The sequence below is a fragment of the Saprolegnia parasitica genome (assembly GCF_000151545.1).
Source record: "Saprolegnia parasitica CBS 223.65 unplaced genomic scaffold supercont2.5, whole genome shotgun sequence".
NCBI classification, from domain to species: Eukaryota; Oomycota; class Saprolegniomycetes; order Saprolegniales; family Saprolegniaceae; genus Saprolegnia; species Saprolegnia parasitica.
In genome coordinates this window covers 23,031-35,171 of record NW_012156399.1, presented here as the reverse complement: position 1 = coordinate 35,171, position 12,141 = coordinate 23,031, and the positions used below count along the sequence as shown (strand labels likewise).

Here is a 12,141-nt window from a genome sequence, read left to right as displayed (position 1 = left end):
ATCCATTTGATGTGACGATATCATGCCTGATGGCGTCGTCGCTTGATGCTGAACTTTATCGCGAAGGATTTGAGTTACAATGCCTCCACAGCTTTGACGCACCGTCAACGGCAAGGCATCGGTGATCGTGATTGAGCTCTTGTGCAAGCACACGATGATATTGAGGTACTGATAGGCAGTCGCTCGTCGGTCAGCACAGGCACCTTGGCGCGCTCAGGCGTATTCGTCTTTTGATGCACAGCAGGGCGACATCATGCACGCATCTGCCGGGCTCCCTACGTCGACATGACTTGATGGCGAACGAGGGCGATATCCATGTCGGCGGCCGAGCAGAACTGACCTCCTCCACTCGCTGAAACAGGCTCGCGAGGACCGTTTGGAGGACGTAATTGTATCAATATCGAGCAGCGCTCAACGTGCTGGACCGGGAACGGCCATTTTTGCGTAGCAAGTGCAGAAGTCGAGGAGTCGACGCAGTTTCTGCGAATCGCAAAACGCCTCCCATTCTCGCTACAGAAAGTTGTTTCGTGGAGCAGTCCTCGCCGACATCGTCTCGAACGGTTTGCTTCGCCTCGCCCTAATGCTTCTCCACGACTCATCACTACAGGCATGTCGCCACAGTCTGCTCGGCGGTCGCTTTGCGCCTTGTCTCTTCCTACACGCATCAAACAGGGAAGATGGCGCTGCAGAAGCATGTTGTAGGGTTAGGGTGGGGTTAGGGTCACGGGCTCAGGCGCAGAAACACCCGCGGGGACCGTCGATGCTTATGCTTTCTTCCACTCTTGGGTGGTGAGACTGTTACTTTCTGTGGCGTTGGTCGGTGGCACGTTGGCGGCGGCTGCACCCACATCGTCGGCGTGGCCAAGTACGCGCCGTTGTACGCGTTGCGAGGCGTGAGTCGCGCCACGAGCGGTGACGTTGTACACGCAGCATCGTCACTCGACGACATGACGACCACATCCTGCAGCGCGTACAGATTTGTCTTGCACTCGCTCGTCGACGCCGAGAGCGCCGACTTTCGGATCGATCTACGCCCTATAAATCTTCGCCAGCTGGATGTTTGAATCTGGCACCGCTTTGGCGTCGGTGCCTCCTGGACCGGGATGACGCCCATCATGTGCTTCAGCGCGTCCTTCTTCTGGTGTTGTGCTTCCTTGGCGTCCTGCACGGACGAATGGCGCAGATATATCACATGACGAGGTATACCCGTGGTGTGACCACGTGGAGCAGAATCGGGAACGCGCCATGAAACTAGTCGACGCGCCTTCGAAATCGCCGAGACGACGATATCTCAGTCTCTACCTCTTCGCAGTGGTAGCTTCCTGGACCTGGCGCGCGGTCGCGAGTCTACCATTCTTGGAGCAGAAAGTTCAACGCAGTCTCTACCTCAGGAAACCGCGGCGACGCCGACTTGAGCGCGAGCGCGTTGCCCTTGCCTAGAGTGACAATCAATAGATGGAATCCAAGCAAAACGATATAGTACGTGTGGTCTCGTACGCAATGCCGTGGTCGACGTCGTACATGGCGTCGGCGTGGACCGGCAGCGTTGGGTTGAAGCCTTTCGCGCGCTCGACTCTGCAGACAAATATAATGACAGACCAAAGTCGAATGGAGCACTACTTGTAGAGCGTAATGGGTCGTTTTGTGACCGCGAGCGGGCTCTCGAGGGAGCCAGGTCCGCGCGCCATTTCCAAGGGATCTAGACGCCATGTTAGGCGGGAAGATGGGTTTGAAGTGGCGACCAATGTAGGCCTTCTTGTCCATGTACGTCGCGCGGAAGGGCGCGTACTGCTGCTGCGCGACGGCGGGGCCCGGTGTTTGCTTGCGCCGGACGACGGGCATCGGGAACACCGTCTCCATGGCGCGCCAAAGTCAGGTTGCGCGATCAAAAATAGATTAGGAAATTAGGATTTGTCCTGGTGAACGCAGTCGATCGCAGTGGTTTCGCTGCTTACAAGGCGACGAGCTTCTGGACGTTGGCGAGGAGCTGCTTCGGGTCGGCACCGGCAAACTACACGGGAAATGAGCGTCGAGAAGACGAGCGATGATCAGGTGGCGTACGCCAAGAGGCTGCTGGAGCTTGCCGTTGGCGTAAAAGTGGAACGTGGGCATGGCCTATATCGTTGGTGACATGAGCGCACGTGTCAGAGCAGGCGTTGGCGGTGCGTACGCGGACACCGGCCTTGGCGGCCGTCTCGTCGAGCTCGTCGACGTCGACCTTGGCAAACTCGACGTCCGGGAATTCGTTGCTACAGCGCACGTTGGCATCGAGTCTTGTAGCAGCTTGCCATGTGTACCTGAGCTGGGCGTAGATGGGCGAGATCATCTTGCACGGGCCACACCACGCCGCCGTAAAGTAGACGACGCTCTTGGACGGCTTGGCAATCAAGTCCGTGTATTGGCTGTCCGAGTCAAGGACCTGGACGCGCGAGGCTACGCCATGGGCATGAGGCCATGAACTACATGGCGCTGCGCGTACCGACACCGCGAGAGAAGGCGCGGGCGCCGAGCGTGGCGCGCGTGATCGAGGCAGCAGCGGACGAGATGCGAATCATGACGAATTCCGAAAATGAGAGGCCGCCGGACGGGTCGCAAGCAATCCCTGGGTTTAACGACCTTCAAGTACCGATTGCTGTGATTGGTCGCACGTGGCGCTCCAATTTCCGTGCCCACCTCATCGTCTCTACGCACTACGCCGAGTGCAGCCCTCGCTTTGCCTTGGAAGCGAACGTACGACGTTTAGCACGCTGTATGCAACGACGTAGGCGAGACACAAGCGACGTGTTATCGATACACGCAGCGCTACCGATTCTGGAAGCGCGGAATCAATGGATCTTGCCGTCGGCCAGCTTGGCGACGTTGCACTGGAGCAACTCGCAGCGCAGGCCCGTGCACTAACCGATCGGTTAGCATAACCTTCGTCGCAGCCGACGCACCGCGAGCGCAGGTTGTCGCTTTCCGTCGAGATAAAAGTGGAAAGTTGGCATGTCCTGCAATAGACGCTGCAAAGACCAGCGTACGGTCAAGAGGACGTACACACACGTCGGCCAGAATCGCTGCGTCGTCCATCGCGTGTACATCGACTTGGGCGAATCCGATCGTCGGATAGGAGGCACTAGAATGAAAAGGGGCTGTGAAACTTAGGGACGAAGAGGGTGTCGTACCACAATGCACGCAGCGTGTGGCGTACAATCGTGCAGGGACCGCTCCAGTGCGCCGTAAAGTAGACGACGCGTCTCTTGTGACGCGCTGTGATCCACGCCTCGTAGGCGTCAAGCGTCGTGAGCGGAACGATGCGCGGCGCGACGCGATCGTTTCGAGCCGACGTGGTCGAGTAGCGTGGCATGCTCCCTAGAGCTCGGGCGTGACGGCTGCTGATATGAAGCATGACTGCAAATGACGCAAACGGGCGCGTGGGACGAACGCGCGCCTGCGAGGCGGCGCAGGGCTGTCGATTACCCCATTCGTTGATTGTTAAATTGCGCGAAATGTTGCTCGCAAACGCTCTGGATTTCCCAAAAGGCGAAAAAAACAGAAGCCAACGGACAAACTATGACATTCAACGGACAACACACGACGCAAGGAGCACGTTACAAGTCGGCGAGCTTTTGGATGTTGTCTTTGAGCTGGTTGACATCCATGCCTGCGAGCTAGAAGTCGTTCATGAGCGTTCTCGTTTGATTCCGCGCAGACCAATACCTCGAGGGGTTCTTGCAACTTGCCGTTGACATAGAAATGGAACGTGGGCATATCCTGCTCCCGACGTTGGATGATGCGCCATCGATGATACAAGCGTGACGTACCCGAATACCGGCCTCCACCGCCGTGTCGTCGAGCTCGTGCACGTCCAGCTGGGCAAAGTTAAGGCTCGGAAAGGCGTTGCTACGAGTAATAGTGCAATAAGCTCCCGCGATCAAAGTCGTGCGTACTACCTCAACTCGGAGAAAATTGGCGCGATCGCGTTGCAGGGGCCACTCCATGGCGCCGTAAAGTAAACAATGCTCTTGGCCTCTGGTTTGGCAATCAGCGACGCGTACTCGGTCTCGGACTCGAGCACTTGGACGCGCGAAGACGCTATGGTGCGTCGGTTAGTCTTGGATCTACTATTACCGTCGAGTGGGCTACCAAACGTGCGCGAGAGCGCGCGGAGACGGCGGGCAGACGACGACGCGAGGCGGAGCATGCTGAGGGAATCGATCGAGCGCGTGGAGGCGAAATGCAAAGTGAGCAACTGCAACAAGACGCTCTGAAAAGAAGACTCGGAAAGTGGGACGGTTGTGAGCTCGGGTCCATTTTCCATATATTTTCCCATCAACTGCAAGGCAGAGAAAGCGCGCCAAAAACAAGCAGCGACGCCGTATCAGACGCATGCTGGTCAGGCCTTATCTTTGTGCAAGGCGTGGCACCTTGCGCTGACGATCCTGTTGATGCAACGTCTCGTGTTGGGCGCTACATCCCATGATGACCAATCAGCGACGGACTCGAGATAGATTGGGCGACTGACCAGAGCCCGTATGCTTGCCGTAGGGACATCCCACACCGCTTCTTCAAGAGGGTGGACCCATCTCGCTAGAAATCTAGAAGGACAAGATTTGCAGAAAGCTGCACAAATGGACTCTTGCGCCGTTCTAGTACCGATCCCGAGCAAGGCGCGCCAGAGACTCTCGTCGTTGAGGTACCCGAGAATGACCTACGAAAGATGTTAGCGATGTGTCGTGTGTCGTGTGCTGACTATAATACATACCGGTACGTGGTTGATCTGGGCGCAGCGAACAAGGGGCGTACCGGTAGAGTCCAAGTAGGACAAGATGTGTCGCTGCACAACGCTCGGAAGGCTGTCGAGGTCGCCAGTCGGGCGATGGGGATGGGGCTCGAGCACGGGACCGAGCACGCTGCGCGCAACGCGAAACATCGCCCATTCTCGCTGGCACGTGTAGACCCCGACTTAAAATGCATCATCTTGGGGGCACCGGCAGCGCAGACGTACGACCGCAAGCGGAACACAAGCGCTGGTGTGATGTGCAGTGCACGATGTATCGGTCGGGTAGATGGATACCGCTGAGTGCAATGCGAAGTCCGCAGTCGTCCTGGAATGATTGCAGTGGGTAGATACCCGACACGACGACAGGCGATCGTGTTTTAGCTGAGAATGGCTCTTGGGCGACCGCCGCCAGCGATGTAGTGCCATTGCGTGCTCGATCATGCAGCGTAGTAGATGCACCTTCTCTTCGTCGAGGACAAGGTGGCGCTCCGTGTAGCGTGGCGTGGGTCGCCGTGATAGTTTGCGCATCACCGAGATACGAGGCGCCGGCTTGGCGCTGCCCAGGATCTACTCAAAGAACCGCTGCATGTCCCCGCGCCAAATTGCACTTTAAAGATACGCTCTTGACGTACATCCTAGTGTTTGATTGGCTGGTACAATTGTATGTTGCGAATCACGTCTTTCCGCCAATTCCGCCAGGACCGAGTCGAGCGAAGACCATCTCGTCGAGCGAGTGCCTGCGAACGCAGCGGTTTGCAGCATGCGTGCGCTCTAACGTCTCCACCTTTCCGGTGTACGCTGCATGAGATTATTACTGGTGTAAGGAATCTTCTGAAACGAGTACGTAGCTTTTAGAGCATTCGACTTATAAATGCACAGCAAGGCAGCAATTCGTAGTGTGAATGTTAGATGTATTTGCTTTCCGACCTTGTTGTCGGTGGCGTGTCGACTGGAATCGCCATGGGAATGGCCGAGGTCTGCTGGGTAGGATAGGCAGACTGGTTGAAGCGCTGCCCGTAGTCTCCGGTCGGCAGCGCCTGCTGGGCGTACGACAACGGTTGTTGGGACGTTGGCGGTGGCATGTAGATGGCATACTGCTGGCTTGGACCAGAGTTGGGCGGTGGATGCTGGTACATGGGCGGCTGGCTCTGGTTGGAGCCATAGTTGGGCTGGGTTGGCCAGCTCGGCTGGCTTGCATACACGTATTGCGGACGAGAGACCTCGGAGAGGTGAATGTACTCGGCGCGGCGGCGCATCTCGCGCTTTTTGCGGCACCGCTTGAGAATGCACCACACGAGTATGACGACCAAGGCGATACCGAGCACTTCATGCTGCTTAACGGTCTTCGCCTCGGGTACTGCACCTACGGGCGGTGGCGTCGGGGCTATGAACGTCGGGATGTGTAGGCATTGGCAAAAGTACGGCGAGACAAAGCACTGCGCGCCGTGCGGGCAGCAGCAATCGGCGTCCTGGTATGGTCCGCAGTAGTGGCCAGGCGCGCCTTTGAACGCCTCGGAGCAGCTGCCGTCTTTCGCGCACTCACGGCAGCTGCCCTCGGCAAAACGCACGCTGCTTGCGAGGGCGGTGACGGCGATGGCGACGAGCCGACGGGCCATCCTTCAATTCTGAACCTTTGCAACTCACTGGCTGATACGAATTTCGAACCTCAAACTTCGAGATCGATGCTTCGATTTTGACGACTCCGACTCCGAATCAGCACAGAGGCAATAATGTCCTCTTGCTGTGGCCACAAGCAAGGTTGTCAACCGGTGCATGAACTCCATGCACTTCACTCGGACGACTTCTTTGGCTACTAAAGCAGACTTCGTTTGGCGATGCCCAGGGTTTGCGTGCCGAAACCGGTATTACTTTCTCTGGTACATGTAGTAGAAGCAATAGCGTCTTGTCCAAGCACAGCCAATGCGAGGACCGAGCCGGCGGTTATTGTACGGGACGTTTGGGATCGCGCAACCATGTGGGTGTAAATATTGGATTAGACATTTCTCGACACATAAAGCACTATTGGTCGTGAAAATTGGGGCACGTGTACAACTTGTTGCGCTCTATCGAATGACACTTTAAGATGCCTGGTATTACTTGTGGTTGTCTAGAAATGGACTTGTGAACGATGGACGGTGCTCAGCATGACTTATAGGGCACACACGGATGTCTTTCTTGAGGTACCACTCATTTTATCGTGTTTGATTGGCTATAATTCAAAGTGCAGTGGTAGATATGGGTGACTCGCTGAAGTGGCCGGCAGATGTTAGTCTATTTGACCAATGGGATGACAGTACACCCAAACAGCCGCCAGCAGCTGAAAGCGCCAAAACGACACGCTGCGTTTGAACGCGGATATCTCCATCCCATTATGCCATGAGCTCTCCCTGTCGATCGCATTTCCACAATCGTATCCCCCTCTTCACGAGACAATTTTCAGATTGTTCGCAGCTATCGTTGTTGTTGAATTGAGTCTATTGAGATATGATTGTTACTACCTGTCAACAACTATAAACTCCGAGAAGTGGTGTGCTGAGCCTCTCAGAATCTATGTCGGGGAAAGAAATTGCCTCACGGCCGTCAGTCGCCGCGCGGCGCGCGGCGACCAAGGGAGGGTATCGTGGGAACAGAGCCGGGGGCCCTTTCTGGGTGTGTTGCCTAGTCGAGCACGACAAGGACGAGGGAGCGCATCTGCACAGCGTGCGGGCGGAGGCAAGGGCGGCAGGGACTTCCAATGGCAGCGGCCGACGGTCGCGGCCATCCTGACGTCGCGAGTCTTCGCATGAACGCTTCTTCATCTTCTTGTCTTCGGGGAGGCGGGCGGCAGGCGTGAAGAAGAGCCGTCCCCCGGGGGGCGCCGGCCTCCCGTAGCCACGGAAATCGACGCTGGTTGGCCAGCGTTCGTCCACTCGTCTCGACTGGTCAAATTAGAAAGTTTTCGCAGCTATCGTAGTTCACGAGATATGCGGCTCCAACTGATACGCGATCCCAAACAATAGTCGTTTACGAATCGTCTTGTCCATAAGACGGCGACACAAAATCTCGTTGAGCCTTCTTACGAGGCCAACTTGATGATCAGGACTACGTGGGGCACTTGGTTGCCAGGGGGAGCGAAGCGTACGTACGGTCGCTTTCCGCTCGCACCGCGGTTCCGTTATTCATTGCGACATCAGGCGTTTGGGGCTCAGCTGTGCGGCACCGGCGGGCTTGGGCAGCTTGGTGCCTCGTGATGCACTTGAGGAGGAGGCGGGGCAGCAAACAAGCTGTGACCAGAACCGCGGCGATGATACCGACCCACATCTCGACGAGATAGGCAGACGGCGAGAGCTGCTTGGGCTCCTTGCGCCGGCAGCGGCAATGGTCGCGCGTCGAGGCGCAGATCTGGCTTCGTGGGCAGCAGCACGCTTCGCCTGAAGCCAGCGGCTCACAAGCAAAGCCAGATCGGTTCTGGTACGCGGACGTGCAGTTAACCGTGGCTGCGTACGCTGTGCAGCCGTGCGTCGCCACGGGGGTTGCCGTCGGAAGAAGCAGCAGCAGCAAGGTCAGTACCGTGATACGCATGTAGCACTTTATGGACGAGTGCCAAGCGAGTGGAAAAATCAAAAGTTGCAAAATGGTTCATATGCGGTGTAAAATCACCAACCGAATAGGGTTCTAAAAGTCACCGCTAAAGGTGTCGCCGCCGGTATCGCCGCCAAAGTCACCGCCGCCCGTGTCGCCGGCAAAATCGTACGACTGGTAGTTGCCGCCGTCGTAGGACGCGTGGGAGTGCATGGCCTCTGCTAGCACGACGCCCGTCGCCAGGCCGGCCGCGGCGCCGAGGGCTACGTCGCCGCCAGAGTAGTTGTTCTGGTACGATTGGTACACGACAGGCGCCGGCGGTGCGTTTGCGTAGACGACCGTAGGCTGCCCGCCGTACGGCGTCGCGTACTGAGGCTGGGCAACATACTGTGGCTGGGCGACGTACTGCGGCTGGGCGACGTACTGCGGCTGGGCAACATACTGCGGCTGGCTGCCGATCGCGACGTAAGCCGGCTCGTCGCGCGACTTGCAGCAGCGGCAGCACAGGCAGCAGCAAAGGCAAACGCGAGAAAGGAAAAGATACCGCCGCCCACAATGCCACCCGAGTGCGAGCTTGACGAGGGGCTTCGGAGCTGTACGGCGCGGCAGCGGCAGTCGAACGGCGACATGTTGCACTGTGCTTGGGCGGGACAGCAGCATGTGACGCCGCCGCTAAAGCGGCCACAGAATTGACCGGGAGCGCCCTTGAAGGCTTGGGCGCACATGCCCGTGTTGGCGCACGTATCGCAGCCCGCGGACGCTTCGACGGAGACGGCGCATGCAAAGAGGAGCGCCGAGAGGAGCACGAGGCCGCGCATGGTGCCTGAGTTTTCGCTCAAAATTGGAAGTGGCTCAAGCTACGTATGGCCTGGAGGGGACCATCACACAAGTACCTACATTCTTGCAGGGTGAAGCGATGAAAACGTGAATTCACATGTCAGCCCAAGCTGCGAGACCCCACTTCGCTGTGTTGAAGTCTCTTCTCTAGTCATCGCAGGTGTACCTTCATCGTATACCGAGTGCAGATCGTCGTGGCCTGGTACTGCATGTTGTGAGACGCGTCTGGAATGCATAGTACCGGTACTAGTACCTGGTTCCACACAGATGAGCGAGTGCGCCTTGGATATATGGTAACGTTAGCGAAATCTAGTACTATGTACACAATGTATTAGCACGCTATGATTCAATCTATGCTAACCCTCCCGCATCGGGTAATGCAATGAAGCCACTTGCTTCATTACATTACCCGGTCTTCGTTCAGGGCTACCGGTAGTTCCCAAACGAGCGCCATGGCAGTACAGCGTGGCATATGCCACATTTAAGCTTCAGCGAACGCTGATTGGTCCGAGGCATGGCTCCATTCGTCCGAAGACACAAAAAATCGCGCCGCCTTTCACCGCCAGCAGCATGCAAGCCGCGCCGATGCCACCAGCGGGCGTCGTCCCGCTCAGGTCCTTTGCTGCATGCTTCGATGCGAGTAATACTCATATTCGCATTAGCCACAAGCGCCGCCCGACTGAGATGCTCGTGCAAGAAGACCCGACCGTCGACCTTGTCTGCGCGACGACCCGCGCGTCGCAGGTCGACATCGCCGAGCTCAAGCGCCAGATCGTGTCGCTGCCCGAGAGCCGCTGGTCAGAAGCGTACCAGAGCACGCGCAACGTATCGCTCCGCCGGCCCTTCCACGACAAGGTCGGCGTCAACAAGATCATCTGCATCTTCTCCGACAACCACCTCGAGAACATCTACTTGCTGCCCGAGTGGGCGATCTGGCGCCCGCTCCTCGAGCCACTCTTTGCCGCCATCGACGTTCCTGTCGAGCGCGTCGTGCGCTGCCTCTTTGCGCGCCTTCCGCCCAAGGTGCTCATCCCTGCCCACCACGACAATGGCCCGTGGGTCGGCCGCACGCACCGCATCCACGTGCCGATCGTGACCTTTCCCGAGGTCGAGTTCAAGAGCGGCTGCCTCGAGGAAAGCATGAGTCGGTTTGCGTTCAACGAAGGCTCGATCGTCGAGCTCAACAACGCGGCCAAACACAGCGTGTACAACGGCGCGGACGAGTACCGCGTGCACCTCATCTTTGACGTCATTGACGAGCTGCACGTGCCGACGCCTCTCTTCACGTACCCTATATGCATCGCCAAGCCAGCATTCAGCATGCTGTAGGACGCTCGAGGCCGGCCAGCGCTGCCGCCAAGTCCGTGGCCGCGTCGAGCTCATTTCTGCCACGGACGAGCTCGACAACTCGGCCGGCGCCAAGATTGCCGCCAGCATGCTAACAGCACTCACTGCGCAGCTCAAGGCCGAGTCCAGCGACGAGGTAGCGCGTTTTGTGACGAGTGTTGCGTATGACGCGTCTCCGTAGGCGTCGAGGATCTTTGCCACGGCGTGCCGTCACTTTTTCATCGAGCAAATCGACGCGATCGAATTTGCGACGGCTGTTCGCGCAACGTGCCCCCCGGCGGTCGAGCCAACGGTGCTCGAGATGCTTGGACACGTCGACCGCGTCATGGCCGCCGAGGCCGCGCGCGCCCTTCGGGCGCTCACGATTGGCTGGACGCCGTCGTATGCGATCCTCGGCGTTCAAAAGTGCGGCACAACGTCGCTCTATCAGCACCTTGGGTACGTCGATCCACGTGGAAGATGTGGACAATATTGTCTGTAGGCAACACCCGTCGATCGTGAACGGACAGCGTCGCGAGCCGCACTTTTTCGACTGGGCGTGGACCAAAGCAACGACGACGCCCGTCACAGACGAGCTCCTTGCGCCGGCCAAGACCATTCTGAAGACGTACGATGACCTCGCAACGGACACTGCAGTCGCCGACGACGAGACTACGTACTCGACCCTGGACATGCGGTATGAGCTCTACCCTAATCCATTTCCCAGATGAGTGATATGCGATATGCAGGGCCAAGTACTTGCTCTCGCTCCAGGCGCCGCTCGAGACGTGGGCGCCCAAGATGCTGCTGGCCGAGTCGACGCCGAGCTACCTCTTGTACGGTGCGCCAATCGCCAAGCGTTTCCAGCAGGTCGGATGCGAAGAGTTGAGGTCGATGATATCATTTTGGTGTTTAAATAGCTCTTTCCCCATACTCGCTTCATCGTGATGATGCGGGACCCGGTCAAGCGGGCGTACTCGCACTACCAAATGACCGCCGATGGCTCGGGCACAACCAAGCAGCTCGAGATGCGCGCCGCGGTCGCGGGCAAGTCGTTTGATGACGTCATCAACGACGACCTCGCCTTGCTCCAGGTATCAATCAGCCTATCAATTTTGCAGGGTATCATTGACCCATGCATTGTATGTGCAGGACGTGCTCGCCAAGCCAACGTGCCCAAAGACGTTCCAAGCGTACGCCGACCGCCTGCCCAAGACGCACGGCGCTCACTCGTACATTGGTCGCGGTCTCTACGCACTCCAGCTCCAGATCTGGTTCCAGCACTTTCCCCGGCACCAGTTTCTGCTTCTGAACCTCGATGCGCTCAAGACCCCCGAGTCGACGCAGGTACATCTATCTCTTTGTCCAATTCGATGTGTCTTATACGGGTATATCTAGGCGACGGTGAATGAGGCACTGGCCTTTCTCGGGTTGCCACCGCACATGCTGCAAGACACGGCCGCACACAACACGCGGGCGTACGACCCGATGCCGGCGACGGCCAAGGCCAAGCTCGAGGCGTTCTATGCGCCGTTCAATGCGCACCTGCGGTCGCTCGCGCCGTCTTTTGACTTTACGTGGTCGACGCAGCCATAGAAAACAACACTTTCTTCAGCAGATAGATTCTAGCACGAAAAACAGGGCGACCATGTTTC

At 57.7% G+C, this 12,141-nt stretch overlaps 7 protein-coding genes across 7 annotated transcripts; 1 reads left to right on the top strand and 6 right to left on the bottom strand.

The window, feature by feature from the left end:
* Window positions 1–678: 678 nt before the first annotated feature.
* On the bottom strand, window positions 679–1,882 carry SPRG_19370 (hypothetical protein). Its single transcript, XM_012340866.1, has 8 exons — window positions 1,743–1,882; window positions 1,621–1,699; window positions 1,484–1,575; window positions 1,387–1,436; window positions 1,303–1,347; window positions 1,207–1,251; window positions 1,074–1,162; window positions 679–1,028 (listed from the first exon to the last, which is right to left on the bottom strand). Exons 1-8 carry the CDS (start codon window positions 1,858–1,860, stop codon window positions 722–724), a joined length of 825 nt encoding a protein of 274 aa, XP_012196256.1. The 5' UTR covers window positions 1,861–1,882; the 3' UTR covers window positions 679–721.
* Window positions 1,874–2,555, bottom strand: SPRG_19369 (hypothetical protein; the record flags this gene model as incomplete). Its single annotated transcript, XM_012340865.1, has 5 exons — window positions 1,874–2,011; window positions 2,062–2,115; window positions 2,171–2,249; window positions 2,298–2,433; window positions 2,480–2,555. The coding sequence occupies 5 exons, from the start codon at window positions 2,553–2,555 to the stop codon at window positions 1,952–1,954; spliced, it is 405 nt and encodes a 134-aa protein (XP_012196255.1). The 3' UTR covers window positions 1,874–1,951.
* A 270-nt stretch (window positions 2,556–2,825) lies between these two features.
* Window positions 2,826–3,492, bottom strand: SPRG_01833 (hypothetical protein; the record flags this gene model as incomplete). Its single annotated transcript, XM_012340401.1, has 4 exons — window positions 3,165–3,492; window positions 3,037–3,115; window positions 2,937–2,990; window positions 2,826–2,894 (listed from the first exon to the last, which is right to left on the bottom strand). Exons 1-4 carry the CDS (start codon window positions 3,386–3,388, stop codon window positions 2,826–2,828), a joined length of 426 nt encoding a protein of 141 aa, XP_012195791.1. The 5' UTR covers window positions 3,389–3,492.
* A 38-nt stretch (window positions 3,493–3,530) lies between these two features.
* SPRG_01832 (hypothetical protein) lies at window positions 3,531–4,257 on the bottom strand. The gene is made up of 5 exons (XM_012340400.1): window positions 4,126–4,257; window positions 3,933–4,074; window positions 3,804–3,882; window positions 3,700–3,753; window positions 3,531–3,650 (listed from the first exon to the last, which is right to left on the bottom strand). The coding sequence occupies exons 1-5, from the start codon at window positions 4,181–4,183 to the stop codon at window positions 3,591–3,593; spliced, it is 393 nt and encodes a 130-aa protein (XP_012195790.1). The 5' UTR covers window positions 4,184–4,257; the 3' UTR covers window positions 3,531–3,590.
* A 1,391-nt stretch (window positions 4,258–5,648) lies between these two features.
* SPRG_01831 (hypothetical protein) lies at window positions 5,649–6,378 on the bottom strand (the record flags this gene model as incomplete). Its single annotated transcript, XM_012340399.1, has 1 exon — window positions 5,649–6,378. The coding sequence occupies one exon, from the start codon at window positions 6,376–6,378 to the stop codon at window positions 5,668–5,670; it is 711 nt and encodes a 236-aa protein (XP_012195789.1). The 3' UTR covers window positions 5,649–5,667.
* A 2,038-nt stretch (window positions 6,379–8,416) lies between these two features.
* SPRG_01830 (hypothetical protein) lies at window positions 8,417–9,141 on the bottom strand (the record flags this gene model as incomplete). Its single annotated transcript, XM_012340398.1, has 2 exons — window positions 8,417–8,809; window positions 8,878–9,141. 2 exons carry the CDS (start codon window positions 9,139–9,141, stop codon window positions 8,417–8,419), a joined length of 657 nt encoding a protein of 218 aa, XP_012195788.1.
* Window positions 9,142–9,708: 567 nt separating this feature from the next.
* Window positions 9,709–12,130, top strand: SPRG_01829 (hypothetical protein). Its single transcript, XM_012340397.1, has 9 exons — window positions 9,709–9,774; window positions 9,823–10,446; window positions 10,490–10,643; window positions 10,689–10,945; window positions 10,989–11,183; window positions 11,236–11,356; window positions 11,407–11,580; window positions 11,639–11,833; window positions 11,885–12,130. Exons 1-9 carry the CDS (start codon window positions 9,731–9,733, stop codon window positions 12,080–12,082), a joined length of 1,962 nt encoding a protein of 653 aa, XP_012195787.1. The 5' UTR covers window positions 9,709–9,730; the 3' UTR covers window positions 12,083–12,130.
* The last annotated feature ends 11 nt before the right edge of the window (window positions 12,131–12,141 follow it).

Coding starts and splice junctions, on each gene's coding strand:
- SPRG_19370 (XM_012340866.1), bottom strand. CDS start 1,860: ATGGAGACGGTGTTCCCGATGCCCGTCGTCCGGCGCAAGCAAACACCG. Junction 1,700..1,742: donor GGACAAGAAGGCCTACATTG/GTCGCCACTTCA, acceptor CATGGCGTCTAG/ATCCCTTGGAAATGGCGCGC. Junction 1,437..1,483: donor CATTGCGTACGAGACCACAC/GTACTATATCGT, acceptor TTGTCACTCTAG/GCAAGGGCAACGCGCTCGCG.
- SPRG_01832 (XM_012340400.1), bottom strand. CDS start 4,183: ATGCTCCGCCTCGCGTCGTCGTCTGCCCGCCGTCTCCGCGCGCTCTCG. Junction 4,075..4,125: donor CGCGCTCTCGCGCACGTTTG/GTAGCCCACTCG, acceptor GACGCACCATAG/CGTCTTCGCGCGTCCAAGTG. Junction 3,651..3,699: donor AGTTGCAAGAACCCCTCGAG/GTATTGGTCTGC, acceptor AACGACTTCTAG/CTCGCAGGCATGGATGTCAA.
- SPRG_01829 (XM_012340397.1), top strand. CDS start 9,731: ATGCAAGCCGCGCCGATGCCACCAGCGGGCGTCGTCCCGCTCAG. Junction 10,644..10,688: donor AGGCCGAGTCCAGCGACGAG/GTAGCGCGTTTT, acceptor GCGTCTCCGTAG/GCGTCGAGGATCTTTGCCAC. Junction 11,357..11,406: donor TCGCCAAGCGTTTCCAGCAG/GTCGGATGCGAA, acceptor GTGTTTAAATAG/CTCTTTCCCCATACTCGCTT.